Raw genomic sequence first — 19,971 nt, 5'->3', positions numbered from 1 at the left:
AGTGATTGTTCAGCTTCTTTTTAGGTGTTGGGGAGGTCAGGGTATCTGCATCTCCTACATATACAGCTTAATGAGAAAAAATTGTCAAACACTAAGAATTTAAAATAAACTTTTAAAGGAGTTTGCAGATAAAAAACAGGGAAAAAAAGGGCAGAAAATACACAGTTCTCTCTGCCCCAGCTTCTACACAGTGTTCCTACGCCATGAATGCTGCAATTTCTGCCCAGGGGCTTGCGCAGGCCGTATCATGCATTTCTACAGCACTGCTGCTGCTCTCCTGGTGTGACAAATGCACCTGGTTGGTGTGAGCTGTGATGCACTAACTGGCTGCAGCTAATGCATGGAGATATGGAGCAAGAGAGCAGCCAGGGATGCCTGCTTTTCAGGGATGGTGGAAGCAAAATGATCCCTTCTTGAAAATGTATGCTCCGTACTATATTTGAGACAGTGTGGCCATTCCCTAGTCAGGTAGACCAACATAATAGGAATTGATTGGGACTTGACAGAGGCTTTTGGACTGCATTATTGCCCAGCTACACTTGATCAATTTAGTTCACAAACTGGTATTTGATTATACTTAGAGCTATTATACAGGCAAGGTAAAGCAGATTTCTCTGTGTGTGCTATTGGAATATATTTCATATTTATAAATTTTTTTAAAGTAATAACATATATCTGCAGGAGTCACGACTGAAAAAAAATGCAGAAAGGGTAGAACCAAACAGTTTTTAAATAGAATTCCCCCTCTATAACACTAAGGAGAACATGAACAGGTAGATAAGAAATGAAAATTTTGTGCTTGCCAGTCAGAGTCCAACTGCTAGAAGATGTTTAGAAGAAAGATTTCCCTTTTGGCAGAATATTCTTTTGTGGAATTTATTCATGCCTTCTCTTAAGCAGCTTCTGTGTTGTGCCATTACAGGAACAGGATTATATACTGCCTTGGAGATGCTATTATTTGCATTGCTGTAAAGTAAATGTAAAGAATCATGAAGCCAAGTTTGCAGCATGTTGCTCTCACTTTGGTCAATGGCAAGGGTTCTCGCCAGTTACAGAGGATCAAGTATTGGATCTCAAATTAGAAGCACTTATGGCTCAATTTAATATAACTTCATCTTTATAGCTGAAAATAAGAAGTCAAAAACTGAAAAATAGACTAATAGCATACTATCAGTGCATCTTTGACCCACTAGCAAAAATGCATACAGTAGACCCCATACCTGTCACTAGCAGTAGGAGGAGGAGTTGAAAAAGTTTGCAAATTCATATCTGTGCTTTCATGGTAACTATGGAAATGATAAGTCTGAAAAAAGAGGTTGAAAATCTTTAATAATCGAAATTATTTTCTGATTCCTTGGATTTTATCCAAATATACATGGAAAAGAAACTTCAGCAGATAATTACTAGCATTATTATAAGTCAGCTCTTGATTTTTCTGGATGACCTGTGCATGCTGTGCAGTACATGCAGTAGGTTTTGGGATTGACTGGGACAGTGATATTAGCTGAACAAATTATTTCAGTGTTTTCAGGGCCTTGATTTTACACTAACAAAGTTAATGGAAGTGTCATTAGTCACTTGGGATAGCATTGAAATGACCATATAAATCCTGAAATTTAACAGTGTATTAAATAGGTAGTTTCAGATTTTTTTTTGCAGCGCTGTATTTTCAAAAGGTGGCAAATCTATCTCAAGTTGTTCATTTCAGCTGGAAACAAAGCACAGAATTCTAGAACTAAGTCATTTAAGTATTTTGCTTGATAAACAAAAATCAGTATTCATTGAAAACAGGTGCTGTTAGAGATAGTTTGGAAAGAAATATGGGAAAACCCTACTTCAGAAAACTTTTGTGTGTGTGTCTACAAATTTAAGTGACTTCAGCATGAATTGTATGTTATCTCTTCTTTATTATTCTATTATTTATTATTCCTGCTCTTTAACCAGTCCTTTCTGTCTTCATTTCATTTAGTGAATGAGAAGAAGGTTATTCTGTTGAATCACTTCTTGCAAAGCAGTCTCAGATGGCCTTAGGAAGCATCAGATAGTTCACCAAATGCTGTAAATTCCACTGAAGGATTTAATCTAAGTTACTGTGTTTTTAAAAGGTGATAAAAAATAACTTGCTTCTTCAAGTGTATTTCTTTCTTTGAGTCAAAAGAAACTGATTCCAGCCATCGAATCATAGATTGCTAATTTATTTTGTCTTTCTCATCAGATATGTTAAATGTCACAGTCCGTTTTCTTGGATCTCAAAGGAAGTGTCAGAAAAAAATTTCACAGGAAGTTTATACTATGTAATTGTTTCTTAACTTTGTAGAAAGCTTCTAATTCAGCAATGCTCAGCTTGAATTTAAACACAGTTTACCCAGTAGCCAGTCCAGCCCACTTTCAAGCAAGGTTTAACATGTACTGGATAGAAGGCACACGTTTAACTTTTTCGCTAATACCGTGCCTAGACTTACATAAATGAATTCTAAATGATAAATGTTAAAATTTATAGATCACGAGATTGCCCTGTGCACTGTTTTTTCTTTTATGCCATGGTCTGTCTACAATTTTTCTTTCTTTGCTCTTTCCCTCTCCTCATTAAAATATATCTGTATGCTTTTCAGTATTAACAGCAGTGAAAATAGACTCAATTTCATCTCTTGGTCCCTCACAGAGTAATTTATCTGAGCAGCACTGCATGCTATCCTTCCTGATATTTGTAATTTCACAACAGAATCAAACTAAACTCCTTGTCCATTATTGCTGGACTGTATTTTACTCCTCTGTCAGATGAAATGCTGACGTGCTAGACATGTAGATGTAATTAAAGCTTCCCGTTCTTCTGCTTTGTCATGGGGACATAATTCATTTTGTGGGACTATTCCTGGATCTCTGCTAAGCAAGTAAAGGCAAATTTTATGAAATGAATGTACTGTCATTATGTCAGTTTGTAACACACTCATAATGTATTAATTAGGGACATAACTTCAGGATAATGAATTGTTAAAAAAAATTAAGGAGTGAATTTGGAATCAATCTATCTCTATCAATTTCTATAAATGTAATAACTACTCATAATTCACAATCTTGATTGACTACATTTTATGCACATAGCCAGAAAAAAAATAATCACTGTAAGTGCAAATATCAACTCAAACATCGATCTATGTTCCAATTACATCTTAGTCTAAAGCTATTTCATTGAATTTCATCAGTTGTGGTATTTTTCTTGTACATATTTCTATATTTATAGACACCAGGATTCTGCTAATCATATTGCATACTATCTGCCTGCAGAGTTAGCTCGGCAGTTACCTTAAAACACATAAGGTCTACTGTTCAGATTTTGCTGGGGCCAAATGCAAAAAAGAGAAGAAACTTCTCCAGAGCCCCATTTCATGAAATAACTTTCCTGTCCACAGCCTGCATTCCTAAACTAACAGAGTAGAAGAATTTATTGCTGATAGTATTAAAATCTGGTACAGATAACCAGTCGATTAGAGTTAAAGGGAACACAGGCAGATAGGATGTAGCTGATTCACTGGGAACATTGGACTTATAGGAGGAGACAGTGTTATAACCAAAATCAGGTTGGCTTCCCAGCACTCACTGGGGGAAACTGGTTTTGGTTGTAAAGGTGAGAATTCTACAAAACATGAATTTTTAGCTGGACATTGTTTTTTTTCCAAACGTCTAGTTCTGAAGAGTCTTCACAGGTTTATTTTAAATTTTTAACTTCTTGTAGTCATGGCTTATCTGCAAACATAGGAGTAGGAAAAACAGACTTGGGTTAGTAAGACTAGCTCAGCAACATTCATTTTCAGGGATAAGGAGATAATCCCTACTCTGTGAGGTGATAAATTAGTTGATAATTCACTGCCTGGAAATTCAAGGAATCAAGAATGACCAGTAGGAAGGACTTTTGAGAAGTTAAATGCTACAATTTATATACATGGAATAGTAGCTAGTTTGTTTTTCTTCATTTAATTTCTTTTTCTTTTCTTTTCTTTTCTTTTCTTTTTTTTTTTTTTAGTGCAAGCCCAAGGGATTTTATTATAAAGAGAGGAAACTAACTGGGAGAAACCACAGTGTTTGTTTCTGTCAAGTGTTACTCAGCTATTGATTACATGGCACAGATGATACAGGAAGCTGGCATGGTTTAGCCAACTTCACTGAATGCAGTTTGTTTTCACATGATCGCTGTTGTATTAATCCCCTCCTGAAACTATGTTCTAACATGGCTTAGTTTTCAAGTCTTGTCTACAAACACTTAGGAACATCTACATTCATGGTCATTGTTGGTATAGGCAGGCTGTTAGCATTTTTCCTTTTGTATCTTCTATTCTGATGAGGCTGTGGAGGTTATACAAGTAGTAGGAACCATCTTATGGTGGGGCTACCATAATGATGGGTGATGCTTCTAACATTGCCTGTGTAGATGCAGCCAAGACTAAGACAGACGGGTCAGGAATGGGGCCCTTAAAACACTCTAAAAGGTAACTAGTAAATGTTTGACTAGGACAAATACTTGTCTGGGAGGAAAAACAATGGTCTTTCAGTAAAGTAACCTGGTCTAAGATCTCTGCATAGTCATGGGAAAGTTTCTTCCACTATACCTTGAAAGGCTGGAATTCTTAATGATGGCTTCTTGTCCAAACCAGTTTTGAGCTAATTTGCCTTAGCATTGTAAAAGCTCCAACACAGTTCTAGGCTGATGCTCAAACCAGGAGAAACTTGGTGGCTTTTAGTGGAATTGTCTTCCTAAAGTGAAACTCACATTTTCAGCACAAAGCTATATAAGTAAAATCCCATTTATTGGTCAGCATCACAAAGTGCCAGGGTTCAGACCATCTGGGACACATCAGTATTTAAGATAAACTGAAGGAAAAGCTCACAGAAATCCCAAGGAGGTCACTTAGCACACCTGAGCTTCCTTATTATCAAACATCTTTGTCACCTCCTCCGTTTTCATGTTCCATTTTTCTTTGTAGACTTGACTTCTCTCTGGTTTTCTCCCTGCTTTTTTCTTCTTTTATCTGATACCTAACAAGTGCACTATAAATTATGTTGCCACATATATTTGCAGTCTTACTTGTGTTTCTGTCATCTTGAACAGTCTCTTTTTTCTGTCTTGGTCTTGCCATCTTTCTGTCTCTTCAGATTCGCTCATGGCACTGTAATTTTCTCTCCCTCTAATTATTGGCTAGTTGAATAGTCTTACCACATCATACCATTACATTTTTTTCTATAATACATACCATATACTATTCATCTTTATTAATAGATTTGACATACTACTGTAAGATACAGATTTTATGACACTGTTTATACAAAAGAAAGTAGCCTGTTGCAGAACCATTTCCCACAAATGTATCTGTATATGAAGAAGGCACCACTAAAGCCCCCATTTCTCCAGAAAGTTTCTGAATTAACTGAAATCCTTACTAGGGAGATTTTGAGGAAAAGGCCCAAAAAGGATCTCCTATGATACCAGCTCCATTCTGCTCCTGCTGCAGGCTACTTTGTCACGTAATAGTCTTCACAAATTTAAAAAGAGTTGTCTTGAAATTAGTTCTTCTTTCAGCATTCTTCTCCCATCCTCCAATAAACCTGCTAGTACACTGATTATTTTTAAAGACAAATGTTGGGAGGTCAAATGTGTATTTTTAGATACAGAAATAAACCATAAAGCCATATGTTTCCAACACATCTACCATTTCTTTTCAGCCTTGCACTTACTGCTTTGCACAGAACACCACCTTTCCCTAAACAGATCTTTTATGGAGAAGAAAATCCAATAAAGGAAATAAATGTAATGGAATATTGGTTTCATATAAATTGAAATATGCTGGATCAAATCTGAAAATCAACCATTTTATTGTATTTTGTAAGTGGGTAATGTTCTGACAGTGTCTGTATCCCATGCACTCCATGCATGCTTTTGGGTCTAATAACAATGAAAGCAGGAAGTTTGTGGGAAGTCAGAATTGCCAGCTAACAACAGTTGTTGCTCAAATTGTTTCTCCATTCCAATTCTAACAAACTGTTTTACTATTTTCTTGCAGTTTTTCACTTGTCCCACAAAGTCACTCGGGTGGTTCCAGAGAGTGCTCTGCTGATCGTTCTTGGTCTCTTCCTTGGTGGCATCGTATGGGCAGCAGATCACATTGCCTCCTTCGCCCTTACACCAACCGTATTTTTCTTCTATCTGCTGCCCCCCATTGTTTTGGATGCTGGATATTTTATGCCAAATAGATTGTTCTTTGGAAATATTGGCTCTATCCTGCTGTACGCTGTCATTGGGACAGTCTGGAATGCTGCCACAACCGGTTTATCTCTCTATGGTGTCTATCGGACAGGAATAATGGGTAAGTGTGATCTGTGAAGGCACAGTTGTGAATGCTGCTGTACGCCAGCTGTTAGATGGATGATACTTTACAACGTAACAACTCTTTTCAACAGAAAGATCCAATTTTAATGGGAGCAATTTGCAATATTTTGGCCAAATTTAAGAATGATCTGAGAAATCTTCTCTGAAGCAAGCACAAAAGGGACTTGAACCTGTGTCTCTCCTATTTCCCTGCTCTAAATGTGTGCGTACACTCTGGGGATAAAGCTCAGGATTCTTGCTGCTAATGGACATCTGGACACAAATACACTCTGAAGGGCTTGTTTCTTTCTCCTGTGATAGCAACCTTCAAAGTTACCATGAAACGGAACTGTCTTCCTTCAGTCAGTTTTAATATTAAGTAAGCAGTGGTTGCTGAGTGGGTATGTACGGATGACACATCTCCCTTTTGTCTTCTGAGGCTGGAAATTGTAACTGAAGACTTACAGAGCCAAATAGCACACTCTGTCTTAATTATACTACAATATAAGAGCATGAGGCTGCTAGAAGAGGCACAGAACAGCAATTCTTAATCTCCTCAGCAAGTGTGGCATGCACATCAGCCATGTACTGCCACCTGAAGAACAGTAATTCACATTGTGTGTGGATTGCATGTGTTTTGAAACAGGCACCCTATCTATGCTTTTTTAGTCTCTTTACTGAAGAAGCTCAAGAGGCCTTCTAGGACAAAATTCTCTTAGGTTAATGAGTTGTAGAAAGTACTTACAGGGCACATCTGAGTGCTGCTGAGAGCAGTACAGACACAGCGTGCTGCTGCTGCGCCCATGCACACTGCCCATCGGTTCTTGGCACCCAGTGCTGAAATTCGGGACTGAGCGAGTAGTTCCAAGACCACGAGGGGTACGTGGTGGTGTACAAAAGGCTCAACAGCTAGTCATGGGGCTGATCTCCAACCACAGTGGTACACAATTGGCTCAGAGCAATTTACCGCAGACTTCCTTTTCAGCCCAGATAAAACGAGTGCCTCAAATGGCAGAAGTTGCAGATGTTGCAGAGAACATTTTTGTGATGAAGAATCAAACTATCAGCTGATTATTACAGAACATAACATGCTAGAGTCTTCCAGCCTCAAAAATGGCTCCCTTTGTCCAGCACAGGGAAGTAGGAGAATTTGAAGCTGGGTTCTTTGAAACTGAGCATAAGAGTGGGATATCTGTTCCATCCATTCGAAGGGAAGCCTGTGTTGTCCTTATTGGAGAATCCCAGTCTGGAAGAACTAGGCTACAGACCTGTTCATGAGACTCAACTTACGTAACTACAGATGGTTCTAATATAGACATATATGATAGATTTAGCTTACGTTTCAGATATTTACCTTACTATAACTTACATTTTATAAGTAACAATTTTTCTTTAGAAGTTACAAAGGTGAAAGCTCAGATGCAGACACTGTTGACTTCTATAGGTGGGTAAGATGTTTTATGTGCTTTCAGCCTGTAGGCATAATAGATTGCATCCACAATTTCACATTTATAGTTAAACACAGGTCTTCAGGAACAAAAATGATGACAAAGGGATATTGCTATTGCAACAGATTGGACAAGGATTTCTTTCTTTAAATAACCAAGCTGCTTGGAACAATTTAAAAATATGACCAATTATATTTTATTAACATCCTGTTCTGGGAAATATAATGAATGATCATTACTTTTACTTTTTGTTTTGTTGATAAAACTCATTAAAGGAAAAGCATTGACCTCTTAATGACATGTGAAATGGAAAAGTCAAGTGTTTTCCTCCCAAAATTTTATTTTAAGTGAAAAATCCATTTATCTCTTTCTCTGCTCTCCATCCATAAACAGTTCTCAACTAACTGTAAAAGCTGGATTTGATGGCTGCATGTTCTGTCTGCTTCATCATTATGCAAATCTTTCAGTGACAGTATATACTAGAACTCTGAGCTTACAGTTAAACAGGAAAATCGGCCCCTACCACAGGTCACAGCTGAAGTTCTACAAGCTAAGAATAGGGATGTTAACAACGGCAAACAATAAACTGACATGCCTGGTGAATTTAAATGTTTAGAATGAGCGTTAATTGGTATACTGTGGGGACCTGTCTTTACCACCAAGACGTATTATAACCTCCTAGAGTTCTAATTTCAGCTATGGAAAAGGCCAGAGACGCCTGTCCCTGATTCAAACTATGTCATTCTCCAGCAAAGCTAAGTAGGACTTTAAAATATCTACATGACACATACTTACTAATCCACTAAATACATTGTGTTGACCTCCAAGATGCCAGCAAGATCTGAGCGCCACACTTTGTGAAAAGCCTTACTATTGTTACTTACTCGCTGAAGATAGGAGAATGCTCAGTTACTCAATTTCTAGAAGAGTTCATAACAGCCTCTGATTGAAGTTCTATGGCATATTTTTGTTTCTACCCCACTTTTTCTACAATTGGAATGAATAATGCTAAAAGTAATATCATTATATCATTAAAAATGTAGGAATGTGTATCCTATAGACTAAGATGAACTAAAACCGAATTACTTCCAACTTTACCATTGAATGGGCCTTAAGTACTGTCCATCAATATGAGAGTGCATAACCCAAACTGGATTATATGGATTTCCTACATAAATACATACAAAAGCAGCTCTTTATTTGCATTCAGTATCCTTATAGATATTATAATTGCAAAAGAAAAAGAAGGTGATGATAACAAAGAAATCCTTCTTTAGAAGTGAAATTAAAAGATCAGCACCTTAACTATTAACCAACAGCCATACCAGTCTGCTTGCACAGAATAGGAAGAAGTTTCTAATCCTGAATCTTTCTGGCTGATTGCACCTAGCTCTTCATCGTCTGCTGGAGAACTAACACATGCAGCATGTCTCTGTGGAATAATTGTGGTTGTGACTAATGCTTAGAAGAATTCTTCCTGTACAGTCTAGGTTATAGTGACATGCTGAGTACGTGAAGAAGTCTTAAACTGAGCCCAGCGAACTTACCTTGCTCAGGTGTCACTGCTGGCAGCTAGTCAGTCCAGACTCTGGTGAGCTGGAGGAAGTGATGGTTATGTATCACTTGGAAATAACTTGCATTATTAGTCTAAATAAAAGTCTGATTTAGAAACCCCCAGCCTCTTGAAACTGCTTTGTAGGAATTAAAGATGTGTCCTAACCTTTCCATAAATATTTGCTCACTAGCTTTGCAAGTCTTCAAAGAATGTACCAATGATTATAATTGGTAACATATAAAAAAGATAAGCAATCTCAGTGAGCCAATTTATTTTAAAAGCTTACTTTCTATTGTACCCTGATATCTGATAGTTATTGTCATTGGGCTTGTTCCTTCCTTAAGCATGGCAGAGAAGAACAACATTTGATGGAACCATTACTTAGATTCAGGTTCAAGGCTGTTCTCAGAATTTTTGGCACAGACTTTAGCTCACTGCTTCAAGCCCTCTCTTGCACTGAAATGGATAGATTCAGTCCTCATTCACAGCCCAATATGTCCAAGAGTGAACAAGACTATTTCGCTTTTTGAAAATACAAAGTAGTTCTGTGTCTGTGCAAGCTATGAATTTCTGTTTACAGGGCCTTACCAAGGTCCCTATAAACTGTATGGAAAACATTGTAGATGCTCTGATTGGCAGACAGCAGCTAAGAGAATATGTACTTCTGCAGCTCCCCCAGGTTGTTGGCCGTTGTCACCACCCCAACAGGTTGTTGTCTACTCCTGTCTCTGGCTGCCCATGTAAGTGTCCTTCTCTTGAGTAAATACACCCATGCCATTTTGTATCAACAATATTTGGAATCTAGCTTCTGTTTCAATTGCCCTCCAAGCACTAAACATTCTGGATTTGAAAAATTGTCTCATAAGAGTTCTTGCTAGAGGAGTGGCCATGTTGTTCTGGAAATACCTTACAGGCAATATTGATCCTTTGGCTACGGCTACTGACTGTCATTGTCTGACTCATGCTTCCAAATCATTTAATCAGATGGATTTCTCCCTCACCGGAGGGAGGTATATAAGGCAATAATGCCTGATACAACTGTCTATTAATTTTGGGCATGGGCCTCTGCACTGTGTTCTAATGAATGAACTCTCAACATATTCCTTCTTTGCTCTTCCTCATATAATTTTGGGCTTCATCACCTCTTACTTCCTCCTTCATCCATTGATGAACATGAAGGGAATTTTCCTGTTCTCTACCCTTTCAAAAACCTGTTCCCCAGAAAAAATGACTGGGATACCACTCTTGATTGCATGAAGAGGGTAAATTTTGCAAGATATTTAGGAAGCTGAGCACAGCGATCTTTGTGGCTCTCCCTTTTCTGTTACTTTTAAAATTACAGTGATGCTTGTCTCAGCCTGTTTGCATAAATGAACAGAATGACCTTAATAACTAAAAAAAAGATTAAAAAAATTAAATAAATACTGGGTTACTTTGTCACCAGAGTTTTGTAGTTCCAAAACTTTTGAAATCATTGCCAAAATTCCTAAGGCGCTACAACACAAACATGTTGAGGTACATTTTAGTCCTTCACCTGTTTTTACGGTCTGCTTGCGGACAATTTAACAGTGGCCTCATGAATCATAATTTGGGAACAAGTGGCTTAACTGCACCTATCAATGAATGTCTACTTGAATAAGGAGGCCACAAGTGGTGTTTAACTGCACTGAGGGCAGTTAAGCCCCACTGTAGCAGTTCTTAGCGACCAAGAGTCCAATTTGGACTGTGACCTAAAGTTTTTTGGAACGTTTACTTCAGGAGTATTGGTATATTTCTCTTACTATCTTGACAGTTCTCAGTTATCATGAGATAATTTACACAAGTTAGATAAACCATACCACACACAAATACAAAGCCAGTTTAGATCTGGAAATACTTATCTCACATGCCTTGCCTTAAAGAACCATGAGGACTATACTGCACCCAGAATAAACTTTGATCCTCATGGGCAATGCTGGATCCAACAAACCTTGTAGGATACAAGGTGACACAATGCAGAACTTGTTAGGTAGTTTCTGTGCCATGCTTTCCAGTTGATGCCTTAGGATCTGTATTTTCAAGGATTTTGCATTATCTGTAATATCACACTCTGTCGTTACTCTAGATAATAGAGAGCTGACTCCGCTTATACTTTGTTTGCTTTGTTTTTGAAGGCCACCTGAATTCTGGACTGCTGGACTTCCTCTTGTTTGGCAGCTTAATTGCTGCTGTAGATCCTGTAGCTGTTCTGGCAGTGTTTGAAGAAGTCCATGTCAATGAAGTTCTATTCATCATCGTTTTCGGAGAATCACTTCTGAATGATGCTGTAACTGTGGTAGGTAAATTATATATCCCAAAGTCACTCAAACTCTAGAGGGTTTCTTCTGAGGTGTGTTTTCCCCTTAAATGAAATACTGTGTCATCTGTGTGTATCTACTCATGGGCTAGCGTAGCATAGCTCATGGTGTTCTCTCTGTCTTGCTTACAAACACTGTATTGCAAAGATTAAATGTTTGAGCCTGAAAGCTATTTGGAACCTGTAAGTCACATAAAAATATACAGTCCTGGGTTGGATGAGCATAAAAACATTTGAAATTAAGTTTCAGGTGTGTATGTTTTATCTGCCTTTGCTGTTCAAGTAGGGCTTTCATGACTTACCGAAATTAGTTCCAGGGATTTTAAGCCTTTCTTTGCTGTTGTTTTTTAATGCAGATACTCTTTTCTGCATGTTTCCATTATGCCCATAATTTATATGCATACCTCAGATATATAGACAGTGAGAGAGAGAATACTCACCAAAGTGCTTATGCCTGTTTCCTCTCTTTGAGTTCAATCAGATGTTTGTCAAACAGATATATAACAAAGAGCCAATTTGGGAAAAATAGTGGGACATTGTAGAAAGTTTGGGTTGGGTTGGGTTTTTTTGGTAACATGTTAATTGCTGGTTGGTTTGGTTTTTTTGGGTTTGGGTTTGTTTGTTTTTCATTTAGAAAGAAAAGGAAAACTTAGTAGACTTTAATAGACTTAAAACAATCCCAAATTTCTACTGATGTTTTTATTTTGATTGAAACAGCCTTTCTTTTCACACAAAATTTTTCTCAGAATAAAGTAGTCAATAGTTTTGTAGTACAGTGCTAGTGGGCAGGGATCAGGAAGTCCTATGGCAGAAAGATGCTGTGCAACTGAGTAGCTGTAGAGCTTCAGTTTGCTTCTTGGATCATCTCCTATTCCTGCTCCTGCATATCTCCAAAGGAGGGTAAGACAAGTCCACCAGGCTCAGTGACTTAATTTTTTGCAACCAAGGCAGCAAGGCACTGCAAGGTCACTGGCAGCAGCCTAACTGTTCACAGGAGTTTGAAAGTGCCATTTAGGGCCTCCAGAGAAACCTAACTGCCTTTGGGTATCAGTCTCATCAGTACTTTTGGGGTATTACTGGAAACAAATATTAAAATAAACCCTTGATGAACTCGAGTATCAACATCACTGGCTCTCAGAAGGAAAGGAGTTTTTGTTACTGTGAAATGAACACAAACACTCACTCTACAAATAAAAGGAAGTTTGATTGTTGAAGAAAATCCAGAAGAGAAGAGTAAGCATGATCAAGAGTGAGAAAGTTTGAAACGACTGCAGTTCTTACCTTGAAAAAGGAAAGACTGGTGGACAGAAGAAAGTGGGTGATGTAGCATTCTTTAAAAGTAAATGTGTGAAAGACTACTGTTACAGAACAAAATAACCGCTATGCCATGACTGGGGTAAATATGATAAGAGTTAAGCTTAGCTGCAACAGGAAAAGCTGAGAAAGCCCTGGTGAAGTTCTCCTCCATCACTGGAGGAATTAAGAATAGATGAGACAGGCATGTGTCAAGAATGATGCTCATACAAACCACCTTAGGCAGGGGTATGGATAAGATGAATTCTTTACTTTCAGCACTATCACTGTTAGCCAATTATTTTAAAAGCTTTAGAACAGTTATTATAGTTTATTCTCTTTTATGTTCAACTTATTTTATGTATGTTCAACGTATTTCAATCCAGTATCTTATTATTAGCAACTTATTATTATCTTAAGTGTCTTATACAGGTGATTAAATAAATCTGCCAAATATCTGCATTTTTAGAGTAAGAAGTGCTTTAGAAAATACATCTAGATGTAACAATGCTTCTTATAGACAGAAATCATATTGAAATAAGAAATCATATTGAAATGGAAAGTTGTTTTTTTAAAATTTTTGTTTCTTCTTGCTCCACTGCATTTTTTCCATTTTGAGAAATTCAGAAATCTGCAAAATCTTCTCCCTCCACACAGACTTTCCCTCAATCATACATAGTTTCAGAATTCATAATGTTGGGGCCCATAATGAGATTATTTTAATAGGCTTAATTCAGGAGCAATATTAAGTTAGTCTACTTTTCTTTTCAGGTGCTGTACAATGTGTTCGAATCTTTTGTTACAATAGGTCCAGAGAATGTGACGGGGGTTGAATGTGTCAAAGGAATAGGTGCGTAGAATTGAATTCCATATCACATCATTGATGTACATATGCAGACTTTTAAACAAAATATTATTATTATGCTATCAGTAATTGTTCTTTTTCAGCCCTTTCCCTTGTCACTCATATGTCTATATATGTGGCATAGACAAACATCCTAAGAAAATAAATAAGTGAATATTCCTGAATATTTGGGAAACTTAATCAGATTTGTTTTCTTCTGAGGAGACTCAACATATGCAGAATTCAGTTGTTAAGACCACTAAACTTGACAGCTATACATATTTTCTTTGTATTTTATAACATGTCCTTCATTTCAGCCTATGCTGCTCCTGCATTCCAGGAAAGTTGAGATTGCATATGGGCATTCTCACTCCTTATCACTGATTGCCATCAAATAACGTTTGCCAGTGACTATCAAGAAATGTTATTTACCTAAAAATTTAGTCACTATTTTCCATTCCAAGCATGACATGATACTACATTATCTTATGAATCAACGTTTTAACAGTGACTTTGGCATATTCTATAATATGCTTTTGGAAAACCATTTGTTTATAGAATGTGGGGAAAAAAAATTTCAAAGAAATGTAGTGGGTCTTGAATATGCCTAAAATGCTGAGGCTTAACAGCAAGTAACCTTGTTTTTTCTAGAGAATGCTGCATTCACATACCACGTGCTCAAAAGCCATTCATGTTGTTGCATTTTAGAAATAATTTTTGATGTTTCCTCCAAAATGTTCTCTGATTTGCTGGCCATGCAACAGAAGAGAACTAGTTCAAACCATTGTATTTCTACTCTTTAAGCTGTGTTTGGTTTTGTTTTTCAGTGTCATTCTTTGTGGTGAGCCTGGGTGGGACACTGGTTGGCATTTTCTTTGCCTTCCTGCTGTCATTGGTCAGTCGTTTCACCAAGCACGTGAGAATCATTGAACCTGGATTTGTGTTTATCATTTCCTACCTGTCCTACCTCACAGCAGAGATGCTTTCTCTTTCCGCTATCCTTGCGTAAGTCTCTTTTTATTACTGCCTGTGAAGGGGCTGAGAAGGGAATATGGTTTTTAAAAACACTGAAAAGAAAGACCTAAATTATATAGGACAGCTATAGAAAATTACACTCATGAAACTTATGCTGAATATTACTATCTTCACACTGCAGTAGATTATAGTTTGCAAATACTGTCATTCAGCCTTGAAAAGGAATGCAAGTTTTCCAGTATCTGCTCTGCAACATGAGAACTTCCTTTGCAAAATACAGACTTGACTCTTTCCTCTTTGTGATTAATAATACTTCAATAACTTACAGTTGTCCATTTTTATTGACAACTTTCCCTATACTTTGTAATTAAAACAATATTTTTCTAAGGCATTATATGAATGTCCATTGTTTGCTGCTCTCACTGTCTTGAATGGGCTGTTAAGTTTTGCCTGTCTTGCCTCTTTTGGCCTGAGTACCTCTGTGGTCTTTCTTCTTTTAGTATCCATTGATTCCTCAGTTTTGCTTGTTGTGTTTGTAGACGCTACAGTGAGAATATTCAAGATCTGAAAATCTTACTGCAAACAGATCATTAGTTTAAGATGACATATAATGTAAACAAAATTAAAATTTTGCATGTAAGGCAGTATTTGAGGTAAAGTAATCTGAAGAGAATTAAGGTCTGTTAGGATCTAATGAAATACTGTCTTCAGACCTCTTGGGGTGACCTCAGGATGAATGTTTGAGATATGCTTTTTACCTAGCTTTGACTCCACAATGGTTCCTGAGTGTGTTTTTTCTTAGGAATTAATGGTGGGGTTTTATCACTATGTGACAGACAGATGGAAATATTATTAAATGTTACAATGAGTATCTTCTGAATAATTGCTTTTCTTGTTTTTTTCTAGGATAACTTTCTGTGGCATCTGCTGTCAGAAATATGTCAAGGCTAACATATCTGAACAATCTTCTACAACTGTAAGATATACCATGAAAATGATGGCCAGTGGAGCAGAAACTATTATCTTCATGTTCCTGGGAATTTCAGCTGTAAATCCAGATATCTGGACTTGGAATACAGCTTTTATTCTGTTGACTCTGGTCTTCATCTCAGTGTATAGAGTTATTGGTAAGGGGATTATCTTCTTCCTGTCCTTGCATTGTATTGTTGATGCAATCATATATTCTTTTGTCAAAAAAAAAAAAAAAAAAAAAAAAGAATTTGGAGTTCTAGACTTGTTCCTTTTAAAATATTCCACTTATTTTAGTTGAATTTATGGTTGGTTTTAGGTTAGGAGGGTAGATCTCTACAGTAAGCTTCATCATATACAGAAAATATAGTAGGATTTCTTTTTTGATCACATGTGACGATATGACTAGCCCAACAGTTAACATGAATCACCCAGTGGCTAACCTTCAGTGACCCAGCACATGGTATTGGCAAAATCTCCCAGTGAAATGGCCTTTGTTCTTTAACTTGAAGCCTAACAAAAGATGTGAGCTCTGTCAGCCATCTCTTTCCTTCAGCTCTTTCAATTTGGTAATAAAGAGATTGTCTTAAGCTAATTTTACGGTTGACTTCAGGTTTGAGACACACAGTGATGTAAGACCATACATAATTACACCACAGGTTCTCTGGCTTAAGAAATAATTCTCAGGGACTGGTGAAAAACTGAGTAAATAAGACTGTGGCAGGTAGGGATTACCTACTGTCAATTTAGTGGGCTTATATAAGTTTGCAAACATTTCAAAATACCAATGGCGATTTGCCCAACTATGTAGTTCTACTATTTAATCACTATTTTGTGACATAGCAAAGGGGCTAAAATCACAAAAAAGGCATAGAATGAAGTACTTCTAGAGAGTAACACACATAGTGATTTGGTGTATGTACTTACATCTGGGAATAAATTAAATGGGTTTGTCTTGAATTAAATTCAAATAAAACGTAACACATCTACCTAGCTAGCAGTTTTCCTTGACTCTGTATTCTTATTCTGTTTAGAGATTCCTGTGCTGAATGAAGGGCCTAGCCCCATGTCCTCCCTTCTAAATCATCTGTAACCACTGTTCATTTAGCCACCTCTCAGTAAGCACTGATGTGCATGAGGTGTTTAAACAAGTTTTCAGTATCTTGACTTTGTCACTTCTTGTATTCCTGGAATGAGTGGTTAACAATCCTGTAATAAGTGTGATCAATAATTAAATAGTAAATATTTAACAATAACAATATGTACCCCTTAAAGTAATTGAGCTTAGACACTAATAAATTACTAAAGACCTGATGATTTTGGGCTGTACATAATTTCAGCTCTCATACCCTTGGAGGAGTCAGATTGGTGGCATGAATTAATTTTCAAGGTCCCTTCCTCCAGAGGCCTTGCTTACAGTGATACACACAAGACAGTCTTCCCTTAGCACAAGTTCAATGTTCTGTAAAAAGAGGAATATCTGTTTTGCACTGGTTGACAGTCTTGGCTTGCGGCAGTGGGACACACACGCTGTGCCGCTCTCAGAACGGTGAAGCTGTTTTCCTTCTGTACGGTGGGAGCTCTGGGAGACATGATTTCTAGAGCTTTAGGTCTCCTACAGCAGGCAACATCTCACCTGTAGGCCTGAAAGACAGTGTCAGCAAAACTACGCAGCCCTCTTGACACAAATGTCATTTTTAGTGATGTGTAAAGAGTGACACACTTATCCCTAAATCAACACTGTTTCAACCCATTTCTCTTTCTGTTAAAAGACCCTGTGCATATCACTGACTAGGGTGCTAGAAATGTTACCCTTTCTCAACAGTGAATTTCAAAGGTCAGCACAAAGCAGAATTTCACCTGTGGTGCCTTTGCCAGCGGGCAGCGCTCTCGGAAGAGCCGCTGGCTCACAGAAGAAGCTTCGTCTAATTGCTCTGGCTGAACGTAAAGGGGAAGGTACCAGGTGGACCTGCCCTCCTTGGCAGCCTAGCAATACAGAGGGAGAAGTAGGTGGTGTAGAGAATTTGTTACGAAAGCAGGCTGGTGGTACCGTTTCTGTTACGGATGGGTGGGATATTGACATTTTATAAGGGTATTTCTAGACATGCTGGCATTTGTTTTTTATAGGTGTGGTTTTACAGACATGGATTCTTAACCACTACAGAATGGTCCAGTTGGAGATAATAGACCAGGTGGTGATGTCATATGGTGGACTACGTGGAGCGGTTGCTTTTGCCCTGGTTGTACTTCTGGATGTGAACAAAGTGAAAGAGAAAAACCTGTTTGTCAGCACAACTATCATTGTTGTGTTTTTTACTGTTATTTTCCAGGTAATTCAACTTCTTAAGCATGCTTCTTGCAAGGAGAAGGAGTCCCCCCAAAGTACCAACTGCTTAAAGCAGTTCTCAGCTGAAGGTTGCATATTGTTTCACTGAACTGAAAGCATAATTGAATTTGTAATTTTAGTAACAAAGATCCCATTTTATGTTTTCATATGGCACCACAAGGGACAAAACACAATTTCCTCTGTGCTAAAAAATGTTCAGTCTTAGCTGCTTGGTATTAATAGTGCTCAAGTTAATATCTGATTAAACATCCTTCACCTCGTGTGAATAACTTTAGGGAACAGTCCTTTTCATGGGCAAATACAGTCATTAAGCTGATCTACCTGAGCCTAAGTCCTTGTTTTAAAATATAACAGTAAGCAGTGGACAAGAAAGTATTTAGCATAAAAACAAAATAGCGCTTTCTGGATGAAAAAAACAACATTAATTTAAATGGGGATATGTCAGTATATACTAGCTTGGAATTTTTTCTCGAATTTATTATAGAGAGTTTAATTGTGATCACAAACTCCTGATATGTGCAGAAAATACCACATTGAATGGCATAGGAAAAACTTTAACCCTTCCGGTACCATATTTTTCTTATAGAAGATATATTTTTCCACTGTTTTGTGTCTTTTCAAGACTTTGTAACAGGAGCTGAGGGTACTGCATTATTTTATCATCAAAAGGGGACCGAGATCAACTGAGGAAGTATGAGAACCACCATATAACATACAAAAATGCTCTATTTCTCTTTAACAATGACCAGCTGGTATTCTTTTTAAATTCAGGTTTTCCCTTCAAAGAGAAATAGCAGACTCCTGCCAGCCCAAATCACTGTTTTTCCTAACCCCTTTTGGAGGAAAAGCTATGCTGTTGTCCATAAATCAGGGATAGATGACATGAAGCAGGGAAGAGTTAAGTAACTCACTAAGGCTTGCATGTTGAAACCATCCTTGAAACAGAACAGTAATAGTGATAACAGTAATAGTGATAGTAATAGAAATAATTCATAAGTATTTATTATCATGTTTCAATCCTTAGGGACTGACTATCAAGCCTTTGGTACAGTGGCTGAAAGTGAAGAAAACGGAACACAGAGAGCCAAAACTGAATGAGAAACTTCATGGCAGAGTAAGATATTTTTAAACAAAACTATGGTATCTTTTGGATTTTTACAGAGTGCATTAAGAAAAAAAAAAACTAGAGAAAATTTCTTTTTGGAAGGGAGGGGAGAATCAAATTTCAAGTGCAAAATCCTTCAAACATTTCAGAAGTTATCTGTAGGTTGTAATTTGTCTTTGGGTTGAGTCCTGTGAGGTGATACTCAGCTGAAGGTTCTGGTCTTTTCACTTGAGAATTCAGTGGGGCTGACAGTACTATGGAAACAGCACGGCTGGGATATGCTTCTTACTCTTCATCTAAAAGAGGAGGACATTTGACTGAAGATCACTAGGGCAAAACACGTGGAAATAAGTTTATTTTTCCTTCTTAAATATTCTTTATTTATGGAAAAGATATGAAAGCAGGCTTTGTAGCTTGCATACAAATGTAGTCTGCTGCCCAGTGCAGATGTTAATTATATACTGAAATTCCACATTAATGGTAATAGTTTTAGTTCAGTGTGAATTCTGTGTGTGCTTGCATTTCTTTAACCTTTTAAAAGACTTTGAACCATGTTCTTTTCCAATTCACTTTCACACAATGTTATGAAGTTTTTATTCAGTAGAAGAAAACAAACATTTTCAATACAAATATAGGTTAGAGGACAGAAGACTTTAAGACATCTTTCATGGCCTTCTTTAATCCATAAATTTTTCAGATTTACACAGCTATCCTGCATTGAGTATTTTAACACATTCTTGTA

The 19,971-nt window shown here is 37.3% G+C and overlaps 1 protein-coding gene across 1 annotated transcript in view; it reads left to right on the top strand.

Annotated features, from left to right (window-relative positions):
• Positions 1–19,971, top strand: part of SLC9A3 (solute carrier family 9 member A3) — a 52,473-nt gene that overhangs the window by 20,303 nt on the left and 12,199 nt on the right. Inside the window, exons 2-8 of the mRNA XM_075052441.1 lie at positions 6,054–6,356; positions 11,515–11,675; positions 13,761–13,839; positions 14,661–14,838; positions 15,715–15,935; positions 17,905–18,107; positions 19,149–19,238. Coding sequence (XP_074908542.1) covers positions 6,054–6,356; positions 11,515–11,675; positions 13,761–13,839; positions 14,661–14,838; positions 15,715–15,935; positions 17,905–18,107; positions 19,149–19,238 — 1,235 coding nt within the window. The remainder of the gene's footprint in view (positions 1–6,053; positions 6,357–11,514; positions 11,676–13,760; positions 13,840–14,660; positions 14,839–15,714; positions 15,936–17,904; positions 18,108–19,148; positions 19,239–19,971) is intronic.

This window comes from Buteo buteo, chromosome 20 (assembly GCF_964188355.1).
Source record: "Buteo buteo chromosome 20, bButBut1.hap1.1, whole genome shotgun sequence".
NCBI lineage: Eukaryota > Metazoa > Chordata > Aves > Accipitriformes > Accipitridae > Buteo > Buteo buteo.
Note: the sequence above shows the minus strand (reverse complement) of the source record. Positions and strands in the feature narration are given on the sequence as shown.